We start from the raw sequence: 24,934 nt of genomic DNA, 5'->3' as shown, positions 1-24,934 counted from the left end.
TTTTCAATGACATTGACTAATTGATTGTGATTGACTCAAATTATATTTATTTAAGAAAAATAAATTTGGGCATGTAAGGGTAGTGGAAGCTTCTCAATGATGACCAAGATGCTCGCTTTTGAACTTGAACATTTACTGCTTAAAAATGCTGCAGTTTAACATAAAACAAAGGCATTGTGGCCATTAGGCCTGAACGATATTGGAAAAAACTATTGCTGCGATTTTTTGGGGGTTTGCGATATTATATTGCGATATAAATTTTTTTTTTTTTTTTTTTTTTTAAAGAAATTTTCACTAGATGACTTGAATAGCTGTTTGGAAAGACTTTGGATGACTCACAATGACCAGTGTACAGTGATCCCTCGTTTTTCATGGTTAATGGGGACCAGAACCCGCCGCAATAAGTGGAAAAACTGCGAAGTTGCGTACCCCGCCCCCCAAATTTTTATTTTTTTGTGTGTGTGTGCTCAATGTATTTATTCAGATTTTGCATTGGAAAGAGATACATATCAGGCATGTTTTTTTCTCACTTTTCCCCCCCAGAGTATGATTTTTAAAAATGTATATACATATTAATAAATGGTTTTAAGCACTTCAAATGTAATAATTATGATCAGTTTTAAACATAACTGTCCAACCAAATCATTTTTGAACAAGAATATAGTACTGTAGTAGAAAAATGCTTGGCTTTATTAAATACTTCTGTTTATCTACCTTAGCTGAGACTCGTGGTGGACATGTAGAAATTACAAACTCCTCATGATCACTTCTGGCATTTAATTTATGTCTCAAACGTCTCCACACGCACACACATTCATTCCAAAGCAGCTTCCTTGCAGAAAATGTTTACCCAGTTAAACGATGATTGACAGCTTCTGTGCTGTGATGTCCGCTCCTTTGGCAAGATCAAAGATACCAGCATCGTTAACTTTAATAAGCAAGTGCTGCAGTGACTGTGAGGTTCAAAGAGCGTGTGAGGCTCTGCGCAGAGCAGAAAGCAGGGCGTATGTGGATTAAAAAAAAAACAAAAAACTATCGCACGTGCTCGCGATGGGACTATCGCGCACGCACACATCGCGATGGCGATGTTTAAACGATATATCGTTCAGGCTTAGTGGCCATAACACAGGCTCATTCAGCATAGCTTGCTTTTTCTCTTTTTCTTCTTCTTCAGGTAACACAAAATACAACAGTTCCCTCTGTCGCAATTCAAAATAAAAGCACTTGCTGTCAAATCTCTAGCAGTATATTAACTGTTCAGGAAATAATAATCATATTAATTTTAGCTGTGTATTCATTACCTTTCAATGTAAATAATGTAAATAGAAACGTTTTATAATTTAAAGAGCATATGACATGAGAAAAAAACTCTTAAATGGCATTATTATGTGAATTAGAATCATATTTTGAGACGATTCGACTATATACAACAATTTAGCAAAGCGCAGATGACGAGAAATTAGTATTTTAATCTGCTGATTAGCCACGCCTACCATTATAGGGCTTTAGCGTCCCCAACAGGTGGATGACGTCAGCGGTAGACTGGGCTCATCGGTTTTACTATTCAGCCGATTGAGGGGGAATTATTCAGAACGCGGAAAACGCGACGAAGAGAACCGCAAAACGTCATTGTTTCAGTCTCTCTACTCCAATATTTTTACAGGATATTCTTTTTATCCAAGTATTTCTCCCCAATAGCTATATAAATAGCTTGAGAAGGACCAGTCAGCCCGTCGAGGGGGAACTATTCACAACGAGGAAAACGCGACGAAAATAGCTGCAAAATGTCATTGTTTCTGTCTCTTTACTTCAATATTTTTACAAGATATTCTTTTTATCCAAGTATTTTCCCCAATTGCTAAATAAATGGCATGGTCATGACACAAATAAGTCTTGTGCTAAATGGAATATGAAATGATAAAAATGCATTTATTCAGGACGACATGGCAAAATTATTCCATAATGGTCAAAACTGTCGACTTCACCTTTACTGTCGCACCTCCCGAACGATATTTTATGACACCTAAATCGGACATACTGTACTGTACGTCATTTCCCTTCCCCAAACAAACCAAAAGGCGTGACAGCTAGCCGACATGCTAACCCGAACCGAGTGATGTTTCAAAGTCTTCGAAGCGGAAAATCACACATAACTCGCCTGGATTATTTGACATGATGACTGAGATGTCAATTGTCCTCGCGGATCGGCAAACCGCCCGGCGGAGAGCGGAGGAGGGTGGCTGCAGTTGTTGTGAAGCTAACGTGCTAATGTGCATGAGGAGAGCTTTTTACATGCCTATCAATGATCAAACGTAAGTAATCCTTTATTTAAAGAAAGTTTGTAGTGTTTACTTTGTAATAGCTGTATTAATATTTGACATAATACTAAACAAGATGTTTACTCACTTCCAAGTCCAATGGTCCCACTGTAGTCGGGCTTGTTTTGGCCAATATCCACAGTGAATGGGAACCTTTTGAAACTCCAAAAAGGCGCATACGCCTCTCCCTCATACAGAATGATTTTTCTGCAGCCGTTTGGCTGGCGTGATGCGAAAAATAAACGTATTAATCCGCAAAATCAGCTGAATCCTTCGTCCTCATACACAGCAGTACGCTGTATAGTGAAGAGGACGTCTTCTACCGTACACGTCACAGCGCCCTCCTCCTCAATGCAAGACCGAAGCCGGAAGTCTCTCATTTTCATGGCGTGGGATTCAAAAAACGAAATAAATATAGCGATCGCTTCCACACACATCCAAGCGGTCCATATCATTCAGGAGCATAAAATACCGCGTGTATTATGAAATAAACATGCTTTTTCGTGTCACATGCACTTTAACTATTTCTTTTAGCTGGTTTTAAACTGAACAATTATTCACTATTGAATTCAATTATGCATTTCAAACAAACATTTCACAACAGGGCACTTTATTTAAAGTCGAGACTGTTCTTGTCTTTGTTTTGTTCATTATTATAATGTTCATGTCATGATGAAACATCTGGTTAGGTCAAAGGGAAATCTATGTTGAATCCACCACTAGTTTTTTTTTAAACCTTCAGGGGTTCAAAAACTGAATATACATTTAAAAATTATATATTTATTATCGGTTATCTGTATCGGCTTTGAGGAGCAGGAAGTTATCGGTATCGGTTTCAAAAAGTGGATATCGTGCACCCCTAATCTACAAGGACAATGCCAACTTGGTGATGATAATACACACTCAGCAGGAAAGGCAGTAGATCATTTTCAATTAGAACCGCCTAGAAGCCACGAACTGTATTTAAAATGTTGTCCAAGCATTTAACACTGGGAAGACGGGTATTTTTTTTTCCAGGGCTTTTCTCATAGTCTAGCCTGAAGTTGCATACCACCAATATTTTCCAGTAATTGCTCATTTACCAAACAAGAGCTGAAGTGGGCTATTATTATTAAATGCCATTTCGTCAACTGGCTCTCCTCTAGACTTACTGACCAGAGAAACCAAGTGTCTCTGCTTTAGACTGTCCAGTGTTTTAAGAGGACGCTCACCATTCTGAGGCTAATGCTAATGTGAATGCTATCCTAATGCTAGGAGTTACATTTAGCATCTGTTGATCACTCGGCACTGACCTTTAGAGGCTAAAGCAGCATTGCACATTCTCTCTTGCCAAGATAAGAAAACAAATCTTACCATGTTTCCCAACAAGCAAGATGGAGTGCGGCCTCGCTTTAGACCAGTGCTTCTCAATTATTTTCTGCCACGCCTCCCCAAGGAAGACGTAAATGTTTTGTGTCCCCCCCCCCCCCAAACTCTCTGCCGCCACTGTAAATAATATCATTTGTCTATAAAATTACTATCTATTATAAATACGCATCTGCCTAACATTGTCCTTTTTTTCTAATAAAGAAAAAAAAGTAACATAGATCAACTTATAATAAAGTATTACTTTATTAACATTGTTTTGTTTGTAACAGAGAAGACTTGACGTGCATCAATTTGCCTGAATTAAAAAAAAAAAGTCACATCCAGACTAAAAAATACACTCAAGGTACATTTTTGACCATTTGATACAGAAAAATAAAATGTAATAAAATCAGTAAATAATAACAAATTAAAATTGATTAGAAACATTCACTCATGAGGACAATATGCCAAAAAATTTGACCGAAAAAACAAAACTGAATAAAAGAAGAAAAAAAAAGTGTCCTTGGACAGGACAGTTTTTATTTTTGCTGCTCACAGTATTTACCTCCTTTGCAATGGTGTGGAGTTATTTTGCAATGAGCATGCTAACAATGCTCACTGGTTTATTGATATAACACTGACAAAGCAGGACGACTGTTGGCAATATTCGGCACGTTTTCACTGAAAAACAATCAAGCGGCTTATCAATGAGATTGGGGTCTAATGTCTTTAAGTGGCGTCTTAATTGATTTGGCTTCTGGCTGTCCGCTATAATTATTTTTACACACAGTAAACAGTGGTCTTTCCTCATCACCCACTGTATTAAAAGTCAAAGCTAAAAGGCAAACGGCACGAAAAAAGCGCATTCTCGGCGGCCGAGGTAGAACCGTAGGTGAGGGCAGTCGTCGTGACGATCTCAAGCCGAAAATGGCACTTCTCGGGCAGCGACGTGAGAACCGGACAAGACAGTGGGTCGCTGCGTGAGTGTGTCTGGTCGGAAAACGGCTTTCGAAAACGGAGGTGGCACACTGCTCTTCATATCTGTTTTCTGTGTGTGCTGAGTGCTCTTCCTTAGTTCAAAAATACTGCGCGCACTCTGAAAATGAGAGTGCCACTGCCACCTACTGAGTGGATGTGCAAGTACACTTTATTCCAGTACGGCAAAAAAAACAAAAAAAAAAGCATGTTCCCCGAGGTCACATGCGCCCCCCCCGGCATCGCTCTGCGCAGGGGGGCGCGCCCCACTATTTGACTGCTTTAGACACATCCTGAACTCCGGTGAGGAGAGCGTGAGGTGCAGCACATGAGTGAGCCAAACACTGCTATGATGCAAGCTGATGTACTCTATGTACAATATGAAAGTATCACAAATTGTGAACATATGACAGACAGAAACTATGTCACATTTTCATCTCGTCAGACAAAAACTGGCATGTCTCATGGTGTTCAAGTCTTCCAAGCCACGTTTTTAGCTTATCATCGTCATGACAAATTGTTCATCGTCGAAATATTTTCGTTATCGTCATTGTAGACGAAAACAACACTAGTGCAAAACTTTTATTGCACGACCAGTCCCTCTTTTTGTCACATTTGTTTTCGCGACCTCCACATCCCCTCTGCCAGTCGCCGTTTAATCCAGCCAGGAGCAACTTTGCTCCGCTTCGGTGCCGCTGGGACTCGTACACTTGTCTGGCTTTCGATCGACTCTTCTTGTTACACAAGATATTAGCTTATTTTAAGGAGTAGCAGAGTGTAATAGCCTTGTAAAGAGCTTTACTAGTTTTGGCGTGAACGGAATAGTTTGTTATCTATAGTTCCACACAAATATACATCGATATATCATAGAGCATAGCAATTGGAAATTTGAGAGCCATTTTTCAAGTGTTCCAAACTTCAAGAAAGCGCATTAATCAAGGTTTCCTCGGCAGTGACTTATGTCCCCGTCCTCCAAATAGCATATATCCAGTGTTGTTTTTGACAGTCCTTTTTCGTTTTTTTTTCTTAATCTTGATCTTTTGGACGATAATACTTGTTAGTCTATCATATTTTAGTCATCTCAATGTGTTTGTCTTCTAGTTTTTTGACGAAAACTCAAGACTAATTTTGTCTAGTTTTTACTGTGGCCGAGAGATGTCAAGTGAAATGCAAAGTCCAAACAGTTTGAAAATGGAAAAAAAACACGAACCGCAATTGCAAACGCTTTGCAAAAGAAAAAAAGCAGAAACGCAAGCTGGCGCAGCACAACTCCCACTTGCCAAAGCACGACTGCAAGTTGGCTAAAGAACGAATGTCAATTTCAACTGCAAATGGCTTGCAAGATGAATGTCACGAATGTATCAGAAATGAATTGCACCACTTTGGGTCCATTTTGCAGCAAATGGGCTGAGAGTGATGTCATCACTTGAAATTCAAATCTCGAGCCCCCATTTACTGCAAAATGGACCTGAATTTGTTTATACTAGTTGTTGACACCCTCGTTATTGAGAGTTGATGATACGCTCCGTCAGCCACAGGAGTTATGACGTCCTTATTGGAAATTAATATCTCAATCTTTATAAAACGATAGCAGCATAAACGACAATTTTTTACAGCACAAACGATTGACATCATTTCTGTATAAATTTGCGTCTGATTGGGGGGGGGGGGGGGCAAATTCACAGAGGTCCGCAGAGATGGTCACAAAGCACATATAGCAATATAGAAAGTGTCGTCCGATTTAAAAAAAAAAAAAAAAATTTGGGGGGGTTGTCCTCTTGCCATCGTGCTCTAGCTTTTTGCCATTGTGCTGTGGCTTTTAGCAGTTGTGCTGTTTTTTTCCATTTGTCTTGCAAGCCATTTGCAGTAGTGTGGCGAGCTTTGCATTCGTGTTGTGGCAATTGGGGTTCATGCTTTTGTCAACTTGCAGTCGTCTTTGGCAGTGGGAGTCGTGTTGTGCCAGCTTGCATTTTTCTTCTGCAAAGCAATTGCAATTGGGGTTCGTGCTTCTATTTGCAAAGTCTTTGGACTTTGCATTTTGCATGACACCTCTTGGCCACCGTAAGTTTTAATCAACTGTTTACTAAAAATGTTTGTAAAGTAAAAAAAAAAATACTACAAAAATAAAGGTTTCTAACTACTTTGAATGAGTGCGTTTTTCGCAAAAACTTTTTTTCCTAATGGTTCCCAGTGTTTTTTTTTTTTTTTTTTTTTTTTTTTTTGGGCGGTTTGAAGATTCTATGTACGTCAGTTGTCTCGTCAGTTTTCTTTTGCTTTTTTGTTTTATACTGCCCACCCCTTGCTTGAAATAAATTGGATAAACTCTGATATGTTTACTGCATTTATTTGCATATTTTTTGCATTCAGTTCTCCTCAGTTCTTCCATCAGCCCCCCAAAGAATTTGTGTATTTTGCGGTTTTTCAATTTATTGTGCTTTTCACGCTCTTTTTTTTTTTTTTTTTTTTTTGCCGTTCACGCTAGAGGAGTTCCAAAAAATCGATTATTACATGCATCGCGATTCAACACGTGACGATTCGACTACGATTCATAAAATAAAGGTTCAAAAACGATGATTTTCCCTCATAACTTTATGGCAGCCGCTCGTAGCAGAACAAAATTCAAGACACGTCTGCCGCCCGGGCACCGTTAACGGGCGCACGCACGTTATGATGGATGCTGCCTGTTACTGAGAGAAAAATTAATTTGTGTATGAGACAGGCGCGACCCGGCGCTTCGGTGCCTGCCTGCTTGCCTGCCTGCCTGCCTGCCTGCCCCGCGGTCGCGCTTTTGTGCGCAGGTAAAAATTTTCAGCTGTAGTTTTAAGACATTTCAACTGAAAAATGTCCTGAGTGTGTGCATCTATAGGAAGTGAGTACACGAACCCTCTTGTCCTGTTTAGCCTTTATTGTTGTTGTTGTTTTTAAGATGTTAATAGTTAGCGCTAAGCTAATTAGCTAATTCACTTACGTGTATTTCATATGCAGAACGTGTAAAACCATGATTAAGTACAGCGGTAACACTACAAACATGCAAAATAGTACAGAAATATGTGAAAACAAAGTATATTGGTTAAAAGAAGTCTTATTTACAAAGACACTTTGTTTCCAGAAAATGTGGAATTCATTCCAACTGTGTAAGTTTTATTGTATTGTTGAAAGAAATAAGTACTCCCTTTAAAATGGTTAATGCTTTTGCACTTTCTTGAAAATAAATAAATTAATTAATTAATAAGCAGCTTAAGGGCAGCTTTTTGTTGTATTGGCATGTTTCCATCGTTTCTGTTGAATCATTAGGATATTTTAGATAAGTGATGGACATAAATTTTTTTGGCTACTGTATTAACTAGTAATGTACGATGCATCGATAATCGCGATAACCGTGATCGTCGTCAATACTGTGATCATCATTCAATATCGAATCGAAGCACCCTGAATCGTAATCGAATCAAATCGTGGGATGTCTAAGATGCCACACCCCTAGTTTACACTAGTTGAAATTTCCGCAGATTTGAATTTTTTTTGTTTTACTGTTTTCCGTTGCCATCCTTCCAGTTCAAATGGATTGGACATCTATCGGCATCCATAAAAATAAGCACATTTTTAAAAAACAATCTTTTTTAAGCCAATTCCAATCCTCTGAAAATAATCAACATCGATTTCAGATCACGTGATCGGGGACGGCACCGGACAATTTATTGTTGGTTTTCCTCGATGATGAGTAACCTTTGTCACCGCTAACTAACCGCCGACCTTTCCTTATTGTCTGTCAGTGTCCAACACCACTGCGTCAACGTCTTCGGGCTCGTCGGACGCCGCCATGAGCCCGTCGTCGGCATCTCCCGCACAAGGCGGTGTGGCGGTGGAGTGCAGGTGATGACACGCCCGACCGACCTACGGACCACAGAAAAAGGACTGACTTCCTGTTTGACTCTTCATCAGCCACAGAGCACTTCCGCTTTTTATTTCCATTCGTCTTCACGTTCTTCTCCCTCTATTTCTGGACGATTTTCACACGTATGAACTCGGGAGTACAGCTGTAGGGTCAGGGGGGGAGGAGCCAAATCAGCTGCTTATGCAAAACAGTACTTGGACATCAAATTTTGTGTCAAGTAAAAAAAAAAATTTTTTTTTTTTTACTTTTCTACGAAATTAGAGATTCTATTTTGGTAATAAAAAAGAAAATGATGAATAAATTTTTTTTCTGTTGCATCGCAGTGAGGATTTTAACTCATCGGCTGCCGCGGTGGGCGCTTCAAATGGATTGGACGTATGCTAGTGATAAACTCATCTTGGCCAGAAGAAGAACAAATTATTATTATTTTTAACTCGTCTGTCACTGACGTAATAGACATCCAATCCGTTTGAAACGGATTAGACGTCTACAAGCGATAAACTCATCAGCGAGATGATGCGTCTTGGCAAGAGGAAGAACAAATTCAATTTTGGAACTCAGTCTGCCAATGACAGCGATAGACATCGAATCCATTTGAAGCCAAAGAACATTTTAAAAAGGATTTTTGACTTTGTAACGGTTTGACATTTGGTGTCTGACCCGACCGCTCGCTTCTTCCCGTTCGTTTCCTGTGGCGCTGGTGGACTTTTGTGTAAATAAGATGTGGGTGAAAATGTAAAGAATGATTTATAATATTTTTAAGAGAGGACTTTGTACGCTTCCGTCAGCCGCCCAGGGGAAAAGCCTTCCCGGACGCTCGGCGACCGTTTCCAATAAAGTTTTAAAATATTCACTTTGTGTAAGCATGCGTTTTACAGGAGAACAGATTACAATTGTTAGTTTCAATTATTGCATCAAATGGAGAATTTCATAAGAAAACCGTAACCGCAGATTAAGTTCATTCGTTACAATTACAAATAACATATATATATATTTATATACAGTGGTATGAAAAAGTATCTGAACCTTTTGGAATTTCTCACATATCTGCATAAAATTACCATCAAATGTGATCTGATCTTTGTCAAAATCACACAGATGTGAAAACAGTGTCTGCTTTAACTAAAACCACCCAAACATTTATAGGTTTTCGTATTTTAATGAGGATACCATGCAAACAATGACAGAAGAGGGAAAAATCAGTAAGTGAACCCTGCCTTTTTTTTTTTTTTTTTTAAATAAGTTTATCAGGTTGTTTTCCAGGAAAACCTGAGGCCGTCTGTCAGACAGTTTTGTTGCAACATCGATCCTCTTTTTAGCTTCAGTGATCCAAAACACAGTAGTAGATCAATTTCAGAATGGTTTCAGAAGAACAAAATGCAGCTTCTGGTGTGGCCTAGTCAAAGTCCAGACGTGAACCCCATTGAGATGCTGTGTTATGTGTGACGTAAAGGCAGCGATTCATGCCAGATATCCCAGGAATCGGACTGAACTACAGTATTGTAGAGGAAAATGGGCTAAGATTCGTCCTGATGGATGTGCCAGACTGATCTGCAGCTACAAGAAGCGTCTGGTTGAAGTTATTGCTGCCAAAGGGTGGGGGGGCACAAAATATTAATTGGATGGTTCACTTATTTTTCCTTCTGCCATTGTTTGCATGTAATCCTCATTAGAATATGAAAACCTGTAAATGTTGGGTTGTTTTTAGCTAAAGCGGACAGTTTTTTCAGCTGTGTGATTTTGACAAAGATCAGATCACATGTGAGAAATGTGAGAAATTCCTTAAGGTTTTTTCATACCACTGTATAAATGTATTCCGTAATTACAAAAAAGATTTGTACCCAGATTATTTTTTAAAATACGTTTTAAATATTAAAAAGATAAACATAAAATTATTCAAATTATAGGAATTAACCAAAAATATAATTTTTAGGTTTAAAAAAAAAAAAACAATTGAGAATTGTACCCACGATATATATTTTTTAAAAAATTTAAATAAGCCACAATTTTGAGAATTACTAATTCAGAAAATATATCAAAACATTTTAGAAATGTACCAAGAATATTTAGAAATACATTTAAAATACAGTAAAATTTTTATGTAAAAAAAAATTGATTAAAATCTTAAATATACTTCATAAAAATCAACTTGAGAATTGTAACCACTGAGTAATATTTAAATAAAAAATAATTCATGAAATGCAAAAAAAATATTTTAAAAATTATCCAGAGCACAATTAAAAGGTTAAAATGATTACTATTTAAGAATTGTAGACTACACTTTAAATTATTAAACTTTTTACCAGTTTAATGAAGTCAAAAAATATTTAGGAGCCTCGAGATGCCACAGCGTCACTACAGGAAAAATTCAATTTCCATGTGATTTTTCGAAGCTTTTTGCTTCATGTTACAAGAAATTCGTCATACGGATAACACATCCAGTAATTGATCTTTACCGCTCGCAGCAAGAATTACTTAATGTTTGAATGTGAACAAATGAAATATAAACACCACAATGCTCATGTACATAAAACAAAAGAATATTTGCAAAAAGCGTGATGAAATGGCAAGCAATGATGTCAGCTTGCCTTATAGTGACAACATCTGGAGAATGACCTAAACTAGTTACACTTGGGTGCCACAGGGGGCGACAAAGCATTACAAATGACAGGCAATTGGTGGACATGACAGCAAATTTAATGTTAACAAATTAAAGTGATTTACAGGTAAAACAATTATATGAAAAAATACAAAAGCCACTCAGGAACAAATTAATTTTTTACCTTAAAGTATCGACTGTATATGTATATATGAGAATTTTAATCCAGAGATGATAATTACCGGTAAATTAAATATAAACAAAAAGAAAAAATACATACTATATTGCAGAGGTGGTTAGAGTAGGATTACTTGAAATATTACTCAAGTAAAACTAAAGTCATCCAAAAAATGTACTCAAGTATTAGTAAATAAGTATCCGGTGAAATGAATACTCAAGTTATGACTAACTTTGTAACACTTTACAGTGCGATATTCGTTTAAACAATGTTTTTTAGCAGCACAACATCTATATGAACTGTTATAATGTATTATATATTGAATTGTACATGACCATATTAGGCCAAAAAATTTACCATCATCAAATTCAACCTAGAACAATGAAACATTACTTATCCGAAGAGCAAGCATGTCCTCTTCCGTGAATTGAAAACGAGTCTATCGCCGTCAAATAAATTGCTGCTGAATAAAAACTGGGAGAAAGTCCACGCTTTCGAGTAATGTTGACTCTGTCAGATAAATTTTTACAGCACTTTACATACGCCACATGATTGAACAGGCCTACGTGATCATACGAGTTCTGACTGCAAGGCTGCGTCTGTCATTTGACTGTGTTCCATCTGACTGGTGTAATGGAGTCATGTGATTATTGTTGCGACATATCATTGGTGAATCTGGTAGAGCCACGATTCTGGCAAAAATAAAGTCAAATCTAAAATGTAGAATAAAGACGAAAAATGTAACTACTCATGTAGCCCAAAGTAGCGAAGGAAATGTAGTTTCGTCATTGCAAATCTACTCAAAAGTATGGTGTGGTAAAACTACTCTTAAAAGTACATTTTCACAAAAACTTACTGTCGTAAATGCAACAGAGTAAGATTCACATCTGCTGTATTGTGACCAGGGATTACAATTATTTGTATGTTTTTGCTTCATATTTTAAATTTCATTAGTAATCATTTAATTGTATTTATCCAAACATCTTTAAAATGTGACATGAGAGTTGATGTGTGAGATAATGATGGTTGTCGAAGGTGTTGAAAGTGCTCGATGGTCATTCCGGCACACAATGATAACCTCACAATCCATGACAAAACTTAATACAGCAGTTCTGGCGGGCGAGTCCTTCGCGTCACGTCGGCCTCATCTGGGCTGAGCCAGCAGACCCGCTTTTGCAGCCAGCGCCTCATTCTGCTGGATGTGGTACTCCTGAAAGCGCATGGAGATCCGCTGCGTCATCTTCAGGTATTTCTGGAGACACGACTCTGAGCAGCTCGACTGAGTAGAAGAACAACCACAAGATGATGGGGATACTGTGAAAACCATCAGATGTCCGGGTCGGGTTCCTACCTCTTCAGGCCGGACCTCCCGGCTGGTGAAGTCCTTGACGCAGTCCATGAAGCAGTTCTCTGTCAGTTTGTTGTACGTCCCCAGGAACTCCTTGAACTGAACATGGAAATGACGTCACACATCAACTCCATCATGGATGCTCCAATACAAAGATGAGATGTTTAATGACCTGTTTGATCTGGTCTGACTCGGACACCTGAACAGCCATGTTGAAAAATAACTAGCAAATCGCGCCCTCTTCTTGCCAGCTTTAAAAGAGGTCAACACGTTTAGTTTCATTTCCGGCAATTTACAATAAAATTCGAAAAGTTAATCATGCATTTCGTCGAGTTGTAGGAAACACGATCCTGGCTTTAGCCGAAAAAGGCTAAAAGCTTGCCAAGAGCCTTTAGCTTCTTTAGTTTAACACGCATACAATTTTGTTATATATTCAGATTTTGCGGAATGCCGAGATTTTAATCACTTTTCCTTACCTGGTGGAGTTTGACGTGAAAACCTTCAAACTGACTGAAGGACGAATTAGACGGAAGTGGAGTAGTGTACGATAGACGTTTGTAATAACTTATAAATACAAATAAAGCGTAGAGGAAATGACAAAGTGTTAAATAGTTGATTCATCTATATTCCCCAAAACATGTAAATGTGCAAAAACGGGGTTAGAGTGTCCCTTTTTGCTCTAAAGACAACGTGTGTGCGCCCAAAAAAACTTCCGGGTTGCACTAGTACGTAAACGTTTCCGAGTCACTCTGGGTTCACGAGTAAAACATTTACAATATTCTCTTAACATCCAGAGTTCAAATAAAAAAATAAAATAAAATAAAAAAAAAATAGAGCCGGACTATAGTGCATGTCCGTGTTACGATTAGGAATTTTATTTTGAAACAAAGTTGAGCAGAGTGAGACATTTACACAATTAGTTAGGATTTTTGCCACGGAGCGGAAACCGGAAGTAAAATGTTTGTAGCAACAGTCCAACTTGTTGACTTTTGATGCTTTAGGGCGCAGACTTTCCCCATTTTTAAAATAATTCTCGAAACTTTTACCAAAAGACTAACTTGAGCGCCATTTTTTTTCTCAAACTAAATGTGGTTTTCCAGCGCTAACCTTCGTGGGACCAAACGGAGTTGCTGCAGACACTTAAAGCGGGAACTTGAATTAGCCGAAATTAGCCGAGTCCTAATTCGAATTTCAAATGAGCGTTTTGTCGCCACGCGCGGACGTAAACCGGAGTGGACTCTCGGATAAGATTAATCCCGACGTCGGTCAGGTCCGTTTGACGATCCAAAAAGAGGCTGGCGAGTACCAGAGGCGGAGCTCCAGGTGCCCGAAGTCCGCCGCCGGACACAGGCTGAATCCTCAGACGTCGTCTAGCTCAGAAGCCGGTGAGCGTGACTCAAACGCATCTTGCCCAGAGGAAGAACTAATTTGATTCTTTTATTGTTGTTATTATTGTTTATTTATATTATTATTATGAAGTATTGTCCCCTGTTATTAATATGTTGTTAGTGTGAACATTTTATTTGCACAAATGAGTTTCCAAATCATCACCATATTTTGAAATATTTCTTGTGGAGTTAAATTTTTATACAAATACTCTGCAGCAAACGAATAATAAAAAGTAATACACTTCAATATCTCAGCCAGCTTTACTTCATTAAGTGATATGAAATTTAAGGTAATATAGAAAATCCTAAAACGAAAAAAATGTGTACATAAGCTAAAAAAAAAAAAAAAAAAAAGAATAAAACTTTAAATAAAAATGTAAGAATTGTATTTATACTCCCCCCCCCCCCACCACAATATTTTCATCTATTATACACACTTTATAACAACGTGATAACACAAAACAAAAAACAAAACAGTCTACAAGTCAAATAATTTCACACATTAGGATACCACAGGTGGTTGTTATGGAGGACCAGGAGTGCAAAAATTCAATAAATAAATACACAAATAAATAATTAAAAGTGTCATTAAAATGCTTCTATTTCAATATTTATTTATTTATTTCAATATTTATTTCAATTTTTATTTATTTATTTCAATTTTTATTTATTTATTTCAAAATGTATTTATTTCAATTTATATTTATTTCAATTTTTATTTATTTATTTCAATTTTTATTTATTTCGAGTTTTATTTATTTATTTTAATTTATATTTATTTATTTCAATTTTTATTTATTTATTTCAATTTATATTTATTCATTTCAAATTTTATTTCGATTTTTATTTATTTATTTCAACTTTTATTTATTTATATCAACTTTTATTTATTTATTTCGATTTTTATTTATTTATTTCAATTTGTATCCATTTATTTCAATTTTTATTTATTTATTTCAATTTTTATTTATTTCATCTTTATTTATTTCAACATTTATTTATTTCACTTTTTATTTATTTCATTCTTGCACTCTTGTTCCCCGTGTGGCGGCATGAAATAATTTTATCTGTCATTGGCTCATCAAACTCGATGGGCGGGCGTGAACTAGGCGGGGTTTGAGTTGATCGAGTAATAAGCGATTGCTTCGTCCTATTTCTTCCCAACATGGCGGCATTATCTGAGATTTTGCATGAGCTCTCTTGGGACATGTTAGATTTCTCAGAACAAATTGAAGCAGGACATTTGGACCCTGAGTACGTGTCCTACAAAACAGAGCAATTAATTAACGTTATTGGCATCATCTCGGCTCTGTCAGATCAAGATGTTGATCGAAGAGTTTACTATAGTTTAGAACTGCGGTCAAGCCAGCCTCCACTCGTAAAAACGAAGTCAAACCAGCCGCCCCTCATTTGGATTATTGTTTGCATTACGGTAATGCAATGCGCTGGCTTCAGAATGCAATGACGTGGCTTCAGAGCGCAAGTCCCTTTATTAAATATATGGGGGGAAAAACTGTGACCTATTCGATAACGGGTCCACTTTAGAGAGACACTGGAGCACCCCTTGACCCAAACTAAATCATTATCATGTAAAAATGATGTCGGAGTTCAGAGTAAAACTACTTAGAAAACTGCTAGTTATTTCTGTCATTTAGCCTTATTTCAAAACTTGATTAAAAAAAAAAAATACAATAATAATAAAATCTGGTAAATATCCAAGGACTGTTCCACTTCTGAGTTATACTTGAGTTTCCCGTATGCAGACATCAGCCCGTTTAAAGGCGCTGGCCCGCGCGATGTAGAAGCCACAAACTGGACTCCACCATGGGACCTTGGGCTGCTGGTGGAGTTCTCCTCAGAGTGTCCTCGATTAAATTTGCTGCTTCTCTGGGCAGCTCTGGGCACATTTTGGACATATGTATGTTTTGCTTGGACAACACACGAAATGCATCAAAGCCTACTACCACTACACTGACCACGCTAGTGACGCTACTAATCTTCGTCGTCTTTGTGATTTTGAGGGAGCAATTATTTTTCAGATTATACGGATCTACACTGCCACTTTATGTATCGTGTGTACATAAAAATTAGTGAATGCCTCAGGCGTCAATCTATTATCTGAGATCGACTAGTTAAGGCTTACTTTGAAGAGCAACCAATCAGACGTTAGAAACTTTGACGAGCAAACGTGACGGATAAAATTATTTCATGGTTGCACCGCCAGAGGAACAAGAGTGCAAGAATGAAATAAATAAAAAGTGAAATAAATAAATAAAAATTGAAATAAATAAATAAAAACTGAAATAAATAAATAAAAATTGAAATAAATAAATATAAGTTGAAATAAATAAATAAAAATCGAAATAAAATTTGAAATAAATAAATAAAAATCGAAATAAATAAATATAAATCGAAATAAATAAATATAAATTGAAATAAATACATTAAAATTGAAATACATAAATAAAAATCGAAATAAATAAATATAAATTGAAATAAATAAATAAAAATTGAAATAAATAAATAAAAATAAATAAATAAAAATTGAAATAAATAAATAAAATTTGAAATAAATATTGAAATAAATAAATAAATAAACATTGAAATAAATATTGAAATAAATAAAAAAATATTGAAATAAAAGCATTTTAATGACACTTTTAATTATTTATTTAATTGTGTATTTATTTATTGAATTTTTGCACTCCTGGTCCTCCATAGGTTGTACACCCCACTTGTCAATAAAGTCCAATAAGGGTTTCCATATTTGCTCAAAATCCTCTGCCTTCCCTCTCACTATATAAATTAGTTTTTCCATCATAACAGAGTTCATCATTTCCTTAAAGTGCGTACGACAGAAGAAAAAAAGTCTAAAATTGTATTATTATGTGAATTAGAATCATAGTTTGAGAAAATTTGATTATACAGATGAGGACAAATTAGTCTTTTAATCTGCTGGTTAGCCACGCCTACCATCATAGGGCTCTCGCGTCCCCAACGGGTGGATGACATCAGCGGGAGAATAGGCTCATCGGTTCTACTATTCAGCCCATTGAAGGGGAATTATTCAGAACGAGGAAAACGTGACAAAGAGAGCCGCAAAATGTCATTGTTTCAGTCTCTCTACTCCAATATTTTTACAGGATATTCTTTTTAACCAAGTATTTTTCCCCAATAGCTAAATAAATGGCATGGCCATGACAAATAACAGTCTTGTGCTAAATGGAATATGAAAGAATAAAAATGCATTTATTCAGGATGACATGGCAAAATTACTCAATAATGGTCAAAACTGTCGACTTCACCTTTGCTGTCGCACCTCCTGAATGAAATTTTATGCCACTTAATCCAGTGATTTATTGGAGGCGTGTCTATTTTCTTCCAGAATAGCGCAATGAGCCTCCTGGCCTGTAGCGGTCCAAAATCAATCAAAGTCTGTTTTTTTTTTCTTTTTTTTTTGGCAGATCACAGTCTCTTGGGTAAATGCCCAGTATAAACAATTTTGCATTGTACGGTACGTCAGTCCCAACAATATACGACATAACAACCCCCACTTCTGTCCAATACCCCTGCAATTTAGGGCAGTCCCAAACACTCGGTAAAAGAGTTCCTTGTCCTTCTATACATTTAATGCTGGTGTCTGGAATATTGGGGGACCATTTGTATTGCAGTAACCTAATTCTTGTGTTAATAGTTTGCTTTTGGGCTTTTTGACATGCCCTGTTCCATTCTTCCTCTGTTGTTGCCTCCCCAAGTTCAGAATTCCATGCTTCCAATCTATCCGTTGCGTTTTCATCATCACTCTTTACCAAGACCCAATAGTATAAAAAGAGTAAGCCCTTCTCATGATGTGAGTGTCAGATTTTCTAAAATAGACAGTGGAGTTCTGATTCAACCTGTTTGTATTTTGAAATAATAAAATGTTTTACCTGCAAATGTTTAAATAAGTGTTTTTTAGGGATATGAAATCTGTCAGAAATCTCTTCAAATGTGAGTAAAATATTGTTTAAATTAGGAGTGGGAACCTTTTGGTACCTCACGATACGATTTGCGATACAAAGCTCACGATAACGATGATCCGACGATATAGCGATACAACGGTTTTCGATACATTTGTTGGGAAATCATTCTAGGATACTCTACAAAAACTAATAAACAAAGAAAACAAGCTTCTGCTGTGAATTGCAATGAGTTTATCACTAGTAAACATCCAATCCATTTGAACTGAGGGTGGCTCCCTCCCACTTCAAACAAAACGAACATCTATGCCAGGCAATGAGGTCATTTTGGGCCATTTAAGGTCATTTACCTATTGATTTTCAGTTACTTCCTGTTGATTTTGGGGTATTTTATGGGTCACTTCCTGTTTATTTTGAGTTACAGAACAGGAAGTGACCTGGGAATCACCCAAATGATTAGGCAGTAACTCAAACTCAACAGGAAATGACCTGTAAATGACCTGTAAATGCCCTGAAAGTCGGACCGAATGACTGTGAATGCTCTGGTTTTGAATTAACGAACGTTCCCAGTCTAAATGGATTGGGCGTGGAGCACCGTCAATGGCAGCCTTTTTTTAAAATTGCCACCTTTTTAAAACGATATCTCGATTCTTGACAGGAGCATATCGATAACCTTTTGGGATACAAAGTATCACGATATATCACCATTTCGATATTTTGTCACACCCCTAGTTCAAATATGGATCACAAGCTTTTCCAACTCCCTCCTCTGCCCATATTTTGAAACCACCATCATCAAAATTTGAATTACCCCACAGAGTACTATACTGAGAAATTTGAGGAACATCCTTATCGTGTTGATGTGTCTTATGCCAAATGTCAATGCAATTTTTGACAAATGGGTTTCCTTGAGGTCAGCAGAGTACAAATAGTCTTAAAGGTAGGCATGGTACCGATGCCTGCTCTATAGACAACCAAGATGTCTGTGTCTCATCTGCAAAGTAAAATGCCATTTAGCATGCCAATTGAGCAGAGCAATTGTACCATTTTTAAATTTCGAAAGCGTTGTCCTCCTCCTTCATATGGGAGGTATAGAAGTCTAAGACGCAACCTAGATTTTTTCGTGTTCCAAATACAAGTGGTAAAAAGTTTGTTTACTCTACTAAATAACACATCTGGCAGAGGCAGTGGAATTGACAGAAATACAGTGGGGCAAATAAGTATTTAGTCAACCACTAATTGTGCAAGTTCTCCCACTTGAAAATATTAGAGAGGCCTGTAATTGTCAACATGGGTAAAACTCAACCATGAGAGACAGAATGTGGGGAAAAAAAAAAAAAACAGAAAATCACATTGTTTAATTTTTAAAGAATTTATTTACAAATCATGGTGGAAAATAAGTATTTGGTCAATACTAAAAGTTCATCTCAATACTTTGTTATGTACCCTTTGCTGGCAATAACGGAGGCCAAACGTTTTCTGTAACTCTTCGCAAGCTTTTCACACACTGTTGCTTGTATTTTGATCCATTCCTCCATGCAGATCTCTAGAGCAGTGATGTTTTGGGGCTGTTGTTGGGCAACACGGACTTTCAACTCCCTCCACAGATTTTCTATGGGGTTGAGATCTGGAGACTGGCTAGGTTAAATTTTTATTTTGAAGTGAAACACTGACGCTGACCTCCCGACCTCTAGGTCACGAGCTCCAAACGTGTCATTTTGAGGTGGGGTCTCGGGGTGCCGTGTTGGCGGCTCTCAGGCAGCGGTGAGTGCATAAAACTGTAGGATTTGTTTGGGTTCCTTTTTTACTACTTGTTTGATACTTTTTCCTTATGCTTCTCAGTGCTCGCGGCGCACCCCATAGACAGGAGGAGAAAATTCAGCTATTAAAGCCTCGGCAGGACCTCACAGAGGTTGCGGGGGGTCCGCAGGAGGGCGCCATTGATACATTTGGATCTTCAAGTGTGGCCACACCGTGTGACCTAATACCGGGCACACCACAGGTCACGCCGCAGGCCCCGCCCACGGAACGGCCGGCACATACTGCAGGTAATCCGAGAAGAGATTTATGAACCTCGCCCTGTAGTGTTGGCCGCCATTTCTGGGGTGTTGTGATTGAGAGATGAAGCTTCATGAGACATTAAACAACTTGAGCCAAATGGTTCGAGAAAGGATCATTTCTCAAAGCTTCATGTGTGCATGGTACCACCTACTGGCTAGGTGTATAATCACAGTCAGTTGTCTCCCAACCACAATTGTGATTTGTTAATTTGTGGGTGTGTGTGCGCGTGTGTTGGGAAGGAATTATTTTGCTAGATATTGTCTGACCAAATCCTCTAAGTACATCGATTATCACATACGTACGTATATAATTTTTGTCTTCAACATTTTTTTGTTTTCCTGTCACAGAAGTTAAATTTGGCACACATCCTTAGCAATGGGATCAAATTCATAACCTGTGTGACCATAATGTGTGAGGGGACTCTACCCCCTGAAAAAAAGAAGAAAACAAAAGGACCTATACATATGAAACAGAAACCAAACACAAACAGTACCTCAACAGTCATAATAATATATTGTATGGCGATGAAAAATCAACGTACAACAAGTCATACATAATATAAACTTTTGGTTCCAGTGGGAGGAGTGGCCTCATCCAGTACGTCACTCATGAAGTAGTTTGTTTCATTTAAGAATAACAATTTATTGCATTTGAATGGGTGATTTATTAGGATGTATTGTCACTAAATTAGTGGTTGAATTGGTTTAAAAAAAAAAATGTCGATAATATCACATATCGGCAATAATTTGTGAGACGATATATCTACTAAATTTTTTTATCTGGACAGGCCTATTCAGAACCTCCCCTAAATGAAGCGAGCCTCTATCCTCACTTTGTGGAAACGCCCCTTCATGACCCTTACACTTCAGAGGCTCGGAGAGTTGGGGCACATCGATATATCAAAACAGGCGTTGTTGTTATAATACTAGTACTGACCAGCAGATGGCAGTGGTATCCATGTGACTTGAGCTGTTGTTATCATAGAAACAGACACCAGACTTGCATCCTTTCCTATTGTGGGGATGGAGACTAGTTGTCATGGCAACAAGGCCGCGGCTATTTTTAGCCTCTTGGTAGAACAATGTCCTAGTCCAAATGAATTGGACGTCTATTGCCGTCAATGAGTTCATCACTATGAGTTGTTTTTAAGTTATATTTTATTCTTTGTAATCATATTTTTTTGTATTTACTTCATGTTTATTTATTACAAAATATTATTATACTTTTATTATTCACCGTTTTTTATTTGTAATTTTCAGAAATATATATATATATATATGTAAATATATTTTTTAATTTATTATTACTGATATTTTACTTCTACAAATTTAAATCAGCAGTGGGGAGGGGGGCACTGCCTTTTGATGTAAATCTGTTTAATATCAACCCAGGCATCAAGGGGTTAAACCTGTGTTTATTTTTGATTCAGCGACTGTCTTGGACCGGTTGGCAAGGACAAATGTGGGGACTGACCTGGTTACCACGGCAACATGCAGCGACTGCCCCAGGTAAGGAACAACCGTTCTTATGAATCTTCTCATTTGCATGTGTGTCTCCATGGCAACGCCCATATTTTCTGTTCAGCAAAACGCTTTGTCTGCACGCGTCTGGGGTGATGTCACTTACTACTAGGAGGTGGGATTTATGCCGTGCATGTATGTGTGTTGGTGGGGGGGTGTTTTCAGTGTAGCGCCGCCTCCTCCCTCCCTTCCTCACTGCAGCAGCCCGCCGAAAGAGAAAAGAAAGAGACTTGTTTTCCTGCACTTTGCGGTTCAGCATCATTTTCCCAGCGCCCTTGCAAGCGCTCATGTTTGCCCTTTCTCAGCCGGCGGCGGCAGTGCCGCCACGCAGACGATCCTGCTACCTTTGTGACCTTCCCCGCATGTCGTGGGCCATGATCTGGGACTTTGGCGAGCCCGTGTGCCGCGGCTGCGTCAACTACGAGGGCGCCGACCGCATCGACTTTGCCATCGAGACCGCACGCCACCTCAGGCGGACTCAAGGACTACGGGAGAGCAGAAACAGCAAGGAGGTCCAGCGTCCGCCCCCTTTCGGGGACGCGCGGGTTAGGTCGGACTACCGGGGCGGGCCGCCCGACGGGTTCAAATCGGACGAGGGGCCGCCTGAGCTCAACCGTCAAAGCCCCGACTCTGGGAATAAGAGTCACGGGGGTCCGCCCGATTTACCACCCCGGACGCCTCCGGGCGGAACTGCGGAGCCAGACCGAGAGACGAAAGACAAGCAAAGGAACGCAGAAACGCTGAGCGAGCTAAGCGAAAGCCTCCGGAACCGGCGGGAGGACTGGTCGGGCAAGCCCGAGACTGTTAGGAGCACCCTGCTGGCCCTGTCGGGTTGCGCCCCCTTCCGGGTCCGCTTCAAGAAGGACCACGGTCTGGTGGGCCGCGTCTTCGCCTTCGACGCCGCATCCAAATCGGGCGCCGAATACGAGCTCAAGATGTTTATCGAGTACCCGGCCGGCTCTGGCAATGTCTTCTCCAGTGCTTCTGGGGCTGCCAAGCAGATGCACCGGGACTGCGCCAAAGACCCTGGTCGGGGGTTGTCGTCGGGGTTCAAGTACTTGGAGTATGAAAAGAAGCACGGTTCCGGGGACTGGAGGCTTCTGGGAGATTTGTTACCGGAACCTTTGCGGGTCTTTAGGGAACGCGTGAGTGGGGACGCGCTCCCGCAGCCCCATGTGGACGGGGCCCACCCGCCGCCACCCTCCCCCCGGCCCCCGAGTGGTTCCAGGAAGAGGAAGCCGTCCCCGGAACGGCGACGGCTCTGTGATCGGGCCGAGGACGCGAAACGCTCCGCCCCACCCGAGTCCCCCACGCCGTCCCCTGACAAGGATGATAGAACGGCGTCCCCCGCGGCAGCTGGCGGGTCGCTGTGCTGCACGCTCTGTCACGAGCGGTTGGAGGACACGCACTTTGTCCAGTGCCCGTCCGCCACCCACCACAAATTTTGCTTCCCATGCTCGCGGGACAGCATCGAGGCCCAGGGAGGCGCCGCGGAGGTGTACTGCCCCAGCGGGGACAAGTGCCCCCTGCTGGGCTCTGACGTACCCTGGGCCTTCATGCAGGGAGAGATCGCCACTATCTTGGCAGGCGATGTCAAAGTCAAGAAGGAGAGGGACCCTTGAGGTCGTGACCTTCGGCGCAGTCAACTCATTGGCTGCTGTTGGTGGCGACAGACATCCAATTCCTTAAAACCTGAATGGATGGAATTTACTTTTTTTTTTTTGTATTATTATTATTTTTATTCATGTAAAAAAAACTTTATAATCTCCTCTTTATAAACTGAAATTTATTCATTTTTTAGATTTATTTTTTAAGAAAAACCCAGAGGAATACAATATAGAATAAATTTTCTTTTTTGATCGAACGATTGCAGCCACCCCTACCATTCAGAATAGTTTGGTCGCCTAGTGCTCTCAATGGCAGCCAATAAGTTAGTAGTCAGTGCCGTTGATGAGGATAGAAAATAAAATTGTGTTTTTTTTCCCCCAACTCATTCACTGCCATTGACTATGATAGACGTCTAATCCATTTGACCTGGGTGGGATGGCAGCCATTGTTTGATTGCTGACACCCCCTCATTGATGGCAATACACATTCAATCCATCTGGACAATTTAAACAAACATATTAAAAGGGAAACATTTCTGATTAACTCATTGATGATGGGTGACGTCCAATACATTTGGACAATTAAAACAAATGTTTTTGTATTTTTTCATTGCAGGTTTGTTTTATTATTTAAAAAAAAAAAGATCTGTATAGATTATTTATTTATATATTTATTCATTTAGGTGGTGGTGATTGCTTATTAACTCATTGGCTGCCACTGACAGAGCTAGACGTCCTTTGAGTTTCGACAATTAAAAAAATATCTAAATTTTTTTTTTAAATTCTGATTCTTTAAAAAAAATTTAAATACAAAATATATATATTTAAATAATAAGGGGTTGGAGGCGAATCACTTAACTCATTTGCTGAACCTAAACAGGAGCATTTAAAGCCAAACTTCCCAGTTTAAATGAATTGGACGTCTATTGTTGTCAATGGCAGACAATAAGTTCATCAAAAGAGTCCTATTTTCTAGTGTCCTTTGATAGATCTGACTTTTCAGTTTTTTAGCAATCTTTTTACGTCTTTTTTTTACATATTGAGGTGTAATTGTTCATGTGTTGCTATGTTGTAAACGTCCCAAAGTCAATAAAGTATGTCAAGTCCTACCAAGGTGGTCCGATTTTTGCGCTAGTCGCTGTTGCCGTGGGGAACCGCAGCAGATGTGTCGCCTAGCAACAGAGCCCTTCTGCAGCAAATGTGGTCTCTGCATCCCATAATGTTCGACCTCCCAATATTTCTGCTCATAAACACTCCAATTCACATAATTTACACATCAGCATAATTTCAAAAATTCAAGGTAAGCAATAGTTATTGGCCAGTTTTTGGTAAAACTGCTGCCACAATTTGACAAAAATGTGCCCATACATTTTCAATGGTACATATAACATTTAAATTCACCTCTATTGATTTTCAGCTTCGGACCTGCAAACCCTGCAAAAAAAAAAAAGAAAAATTCATTGGTGGTCCAAAATGATCTAATACAGATCCAAATGATTGACAAAAAAAAAAAAATTCTCGAGTTGCCCCAAATCAGCAGAAATTGAGCCAAATGATTGACAAAAAATATTTTTAAAAAGTTCCTCGAATTGCCACAAAATTAACAGGTGGTGAGCAAAATATACAGGAAGTATAGTGGAAGTCACTCATGGGAGAGAGCATCCACATGCAATATTTCCTGAAATGGCATTTTCTAGTGTTTTTAAAAAGAAAAAAATTATTGCCCTCTCCAACCACGCTCA

General features: G+C 38.8%; 4 protein-coding genes across 7 annotated transcripts in view; 3 read left to right on the top strand and 1 right to left on the bottom strand.

Annotated features, from left to right (window-relative positions):
• The window catches only part of arid4a (AT-rich interactive domain 4A), a 39,952-nt gene extending 30,567 nt beyond the window's left edge, over nt 1-9,385 (top strand). For all 3 annotated transcript variants that reach the window (XM_057859598.1, XM_057859596.1, XM_057859597.1), the window contains exon 25: nt 8,411-9,385. In XM_057859598.1, the coding sequence (XP_057715581.1) occupies nt 8,411-8,514 (104 nt within the window). In that variant the 3' untranslated portion in view covers nt 8,515-9,385. The remainder of the gene's footprint in view (nt 1-8,410) is intronic.
• Nucleotides 9,386-10,845: 1,460 nt separating this feature from the next.
• On the bottom strand, nt 10,846-13,587 carry timm9 (translocase of inner mitochondrial membrane 9 homolog). The gene is made up of 4 exons (XM_057860026.1): nt 13,134-13,587; nt 12,830-12,908; nt 12,661-12,756; nt 10,846-12,588 (listed from the first exon to the last, which is right to left on the bottom strand). The coding sequence occupies exons 2-4, from the start codon at nt 12,866-12,868 to the stop codon at nt 12,454-12,456; spliced, it is 270 nt and encodes an 89-aa protein (XP_057716009.1). The 5' UTR covers nt 12,869-12,908; nt 13,134-13,587; the 3' UTR covers nt 10,846-12,453.
• A 3-nt stretch (nt 13,588-13,590) lies between these two features.
• kiaa0586 (KIAA0586 ortholog) overlaps nt 13,591-24,934 on the top strand; it is a 34,541-nt gene continuing 23,197 nt past the window's right edge. For both annotated transcript variants that reach the window (XM_057860024.1, XM_057860023.1), the window contains exons 1-4: nt 13,591-14,042; nt 19,699-19,768; nt 19,847-20,052; nt 21,495-21,573. In XM_057860024.1, coding sequence (XP_057716007.1) covers nt 13,853-14,042; nt 19,699-19,768; nt 19,847-20,052; nt 21,495-21,573 — 545 coding nt within the window. In that variant the 5' untranslated portion in view covers nt 13,591-13,852. The remainder of the gene's footprint in view (nt 14,043-19,698; nt 19,769-19,846; nt 20,053-21,494; nt 21,574-24,934) is intronic.
• Nucleotides 21,667-24,924, top strand: irf2bpl (interferon regulatory factor 2 binding protein-like). Its single transcript, XM_057860025.1, has one exon. The coding sequence runs from the start codon at nt 21,873-21,875 to the stop codon at nt 23,205-23,207; it is 1,335 nt and encodes a 444-aa protein (XP_057716008.1). The 5' UTR covers nt 21,667-21,872; the 3' UTR covers nt 23,208-24,924.

Source organism: Corythoichthys intestinalis, chromosome 15 (genome assembly GCF_030265065.1).
Source record: "Corythoichthys intestinalis isolate RoL2023-P3 chromosome 15, ASM3026506v1, whole genome shotgun sequence".
Classification (NCBI taxonomy): Eukaryota; Metazoa; Chordata; class Actinopteri; order Syngnathiformes; family Syngnathidae; genus Corythoichthys; species Corythoichthys intestinalis.
This window is presented reverse-complemented; position numbering and strand designations above follow the sequence as displayed.

What these genes read in the sequence shown, in the direction of transcription:
- irf2bpl (XM_057860025.1), top strand. Translation starts at nt 21,873, where the DNA reads ATGTTTGCCCTTTCTCAGCCGGCGGCGGCAGTGCCGCCACGCAGACGA.
- timm9 (XM_057860026.1), bottom strand. Translation starts at nt 12,868, where the DNA reads ATGGCTGTTCAGGTGTCCGAGTCAGACCAGATCAAACAG. An exon ending in AGTCAGACCAGATCAAACAG is followed by an intron (nt 12,757 to 12,829) that starts GTCATTAAACAT and finishes TTCCATGTTCAG; the next exon opens with TTCAAGGAGTTCCTGGGGAC. An exon ending in GGGAGGTCCGGCCTGAAGAG is followed by an intron (nt 12,589 to 12,660) that starts GTAGGAACCCGA and finishes TCTTCTACTCAG; the next exon opens with TCGAGCTGCTCAGAGTCGTG.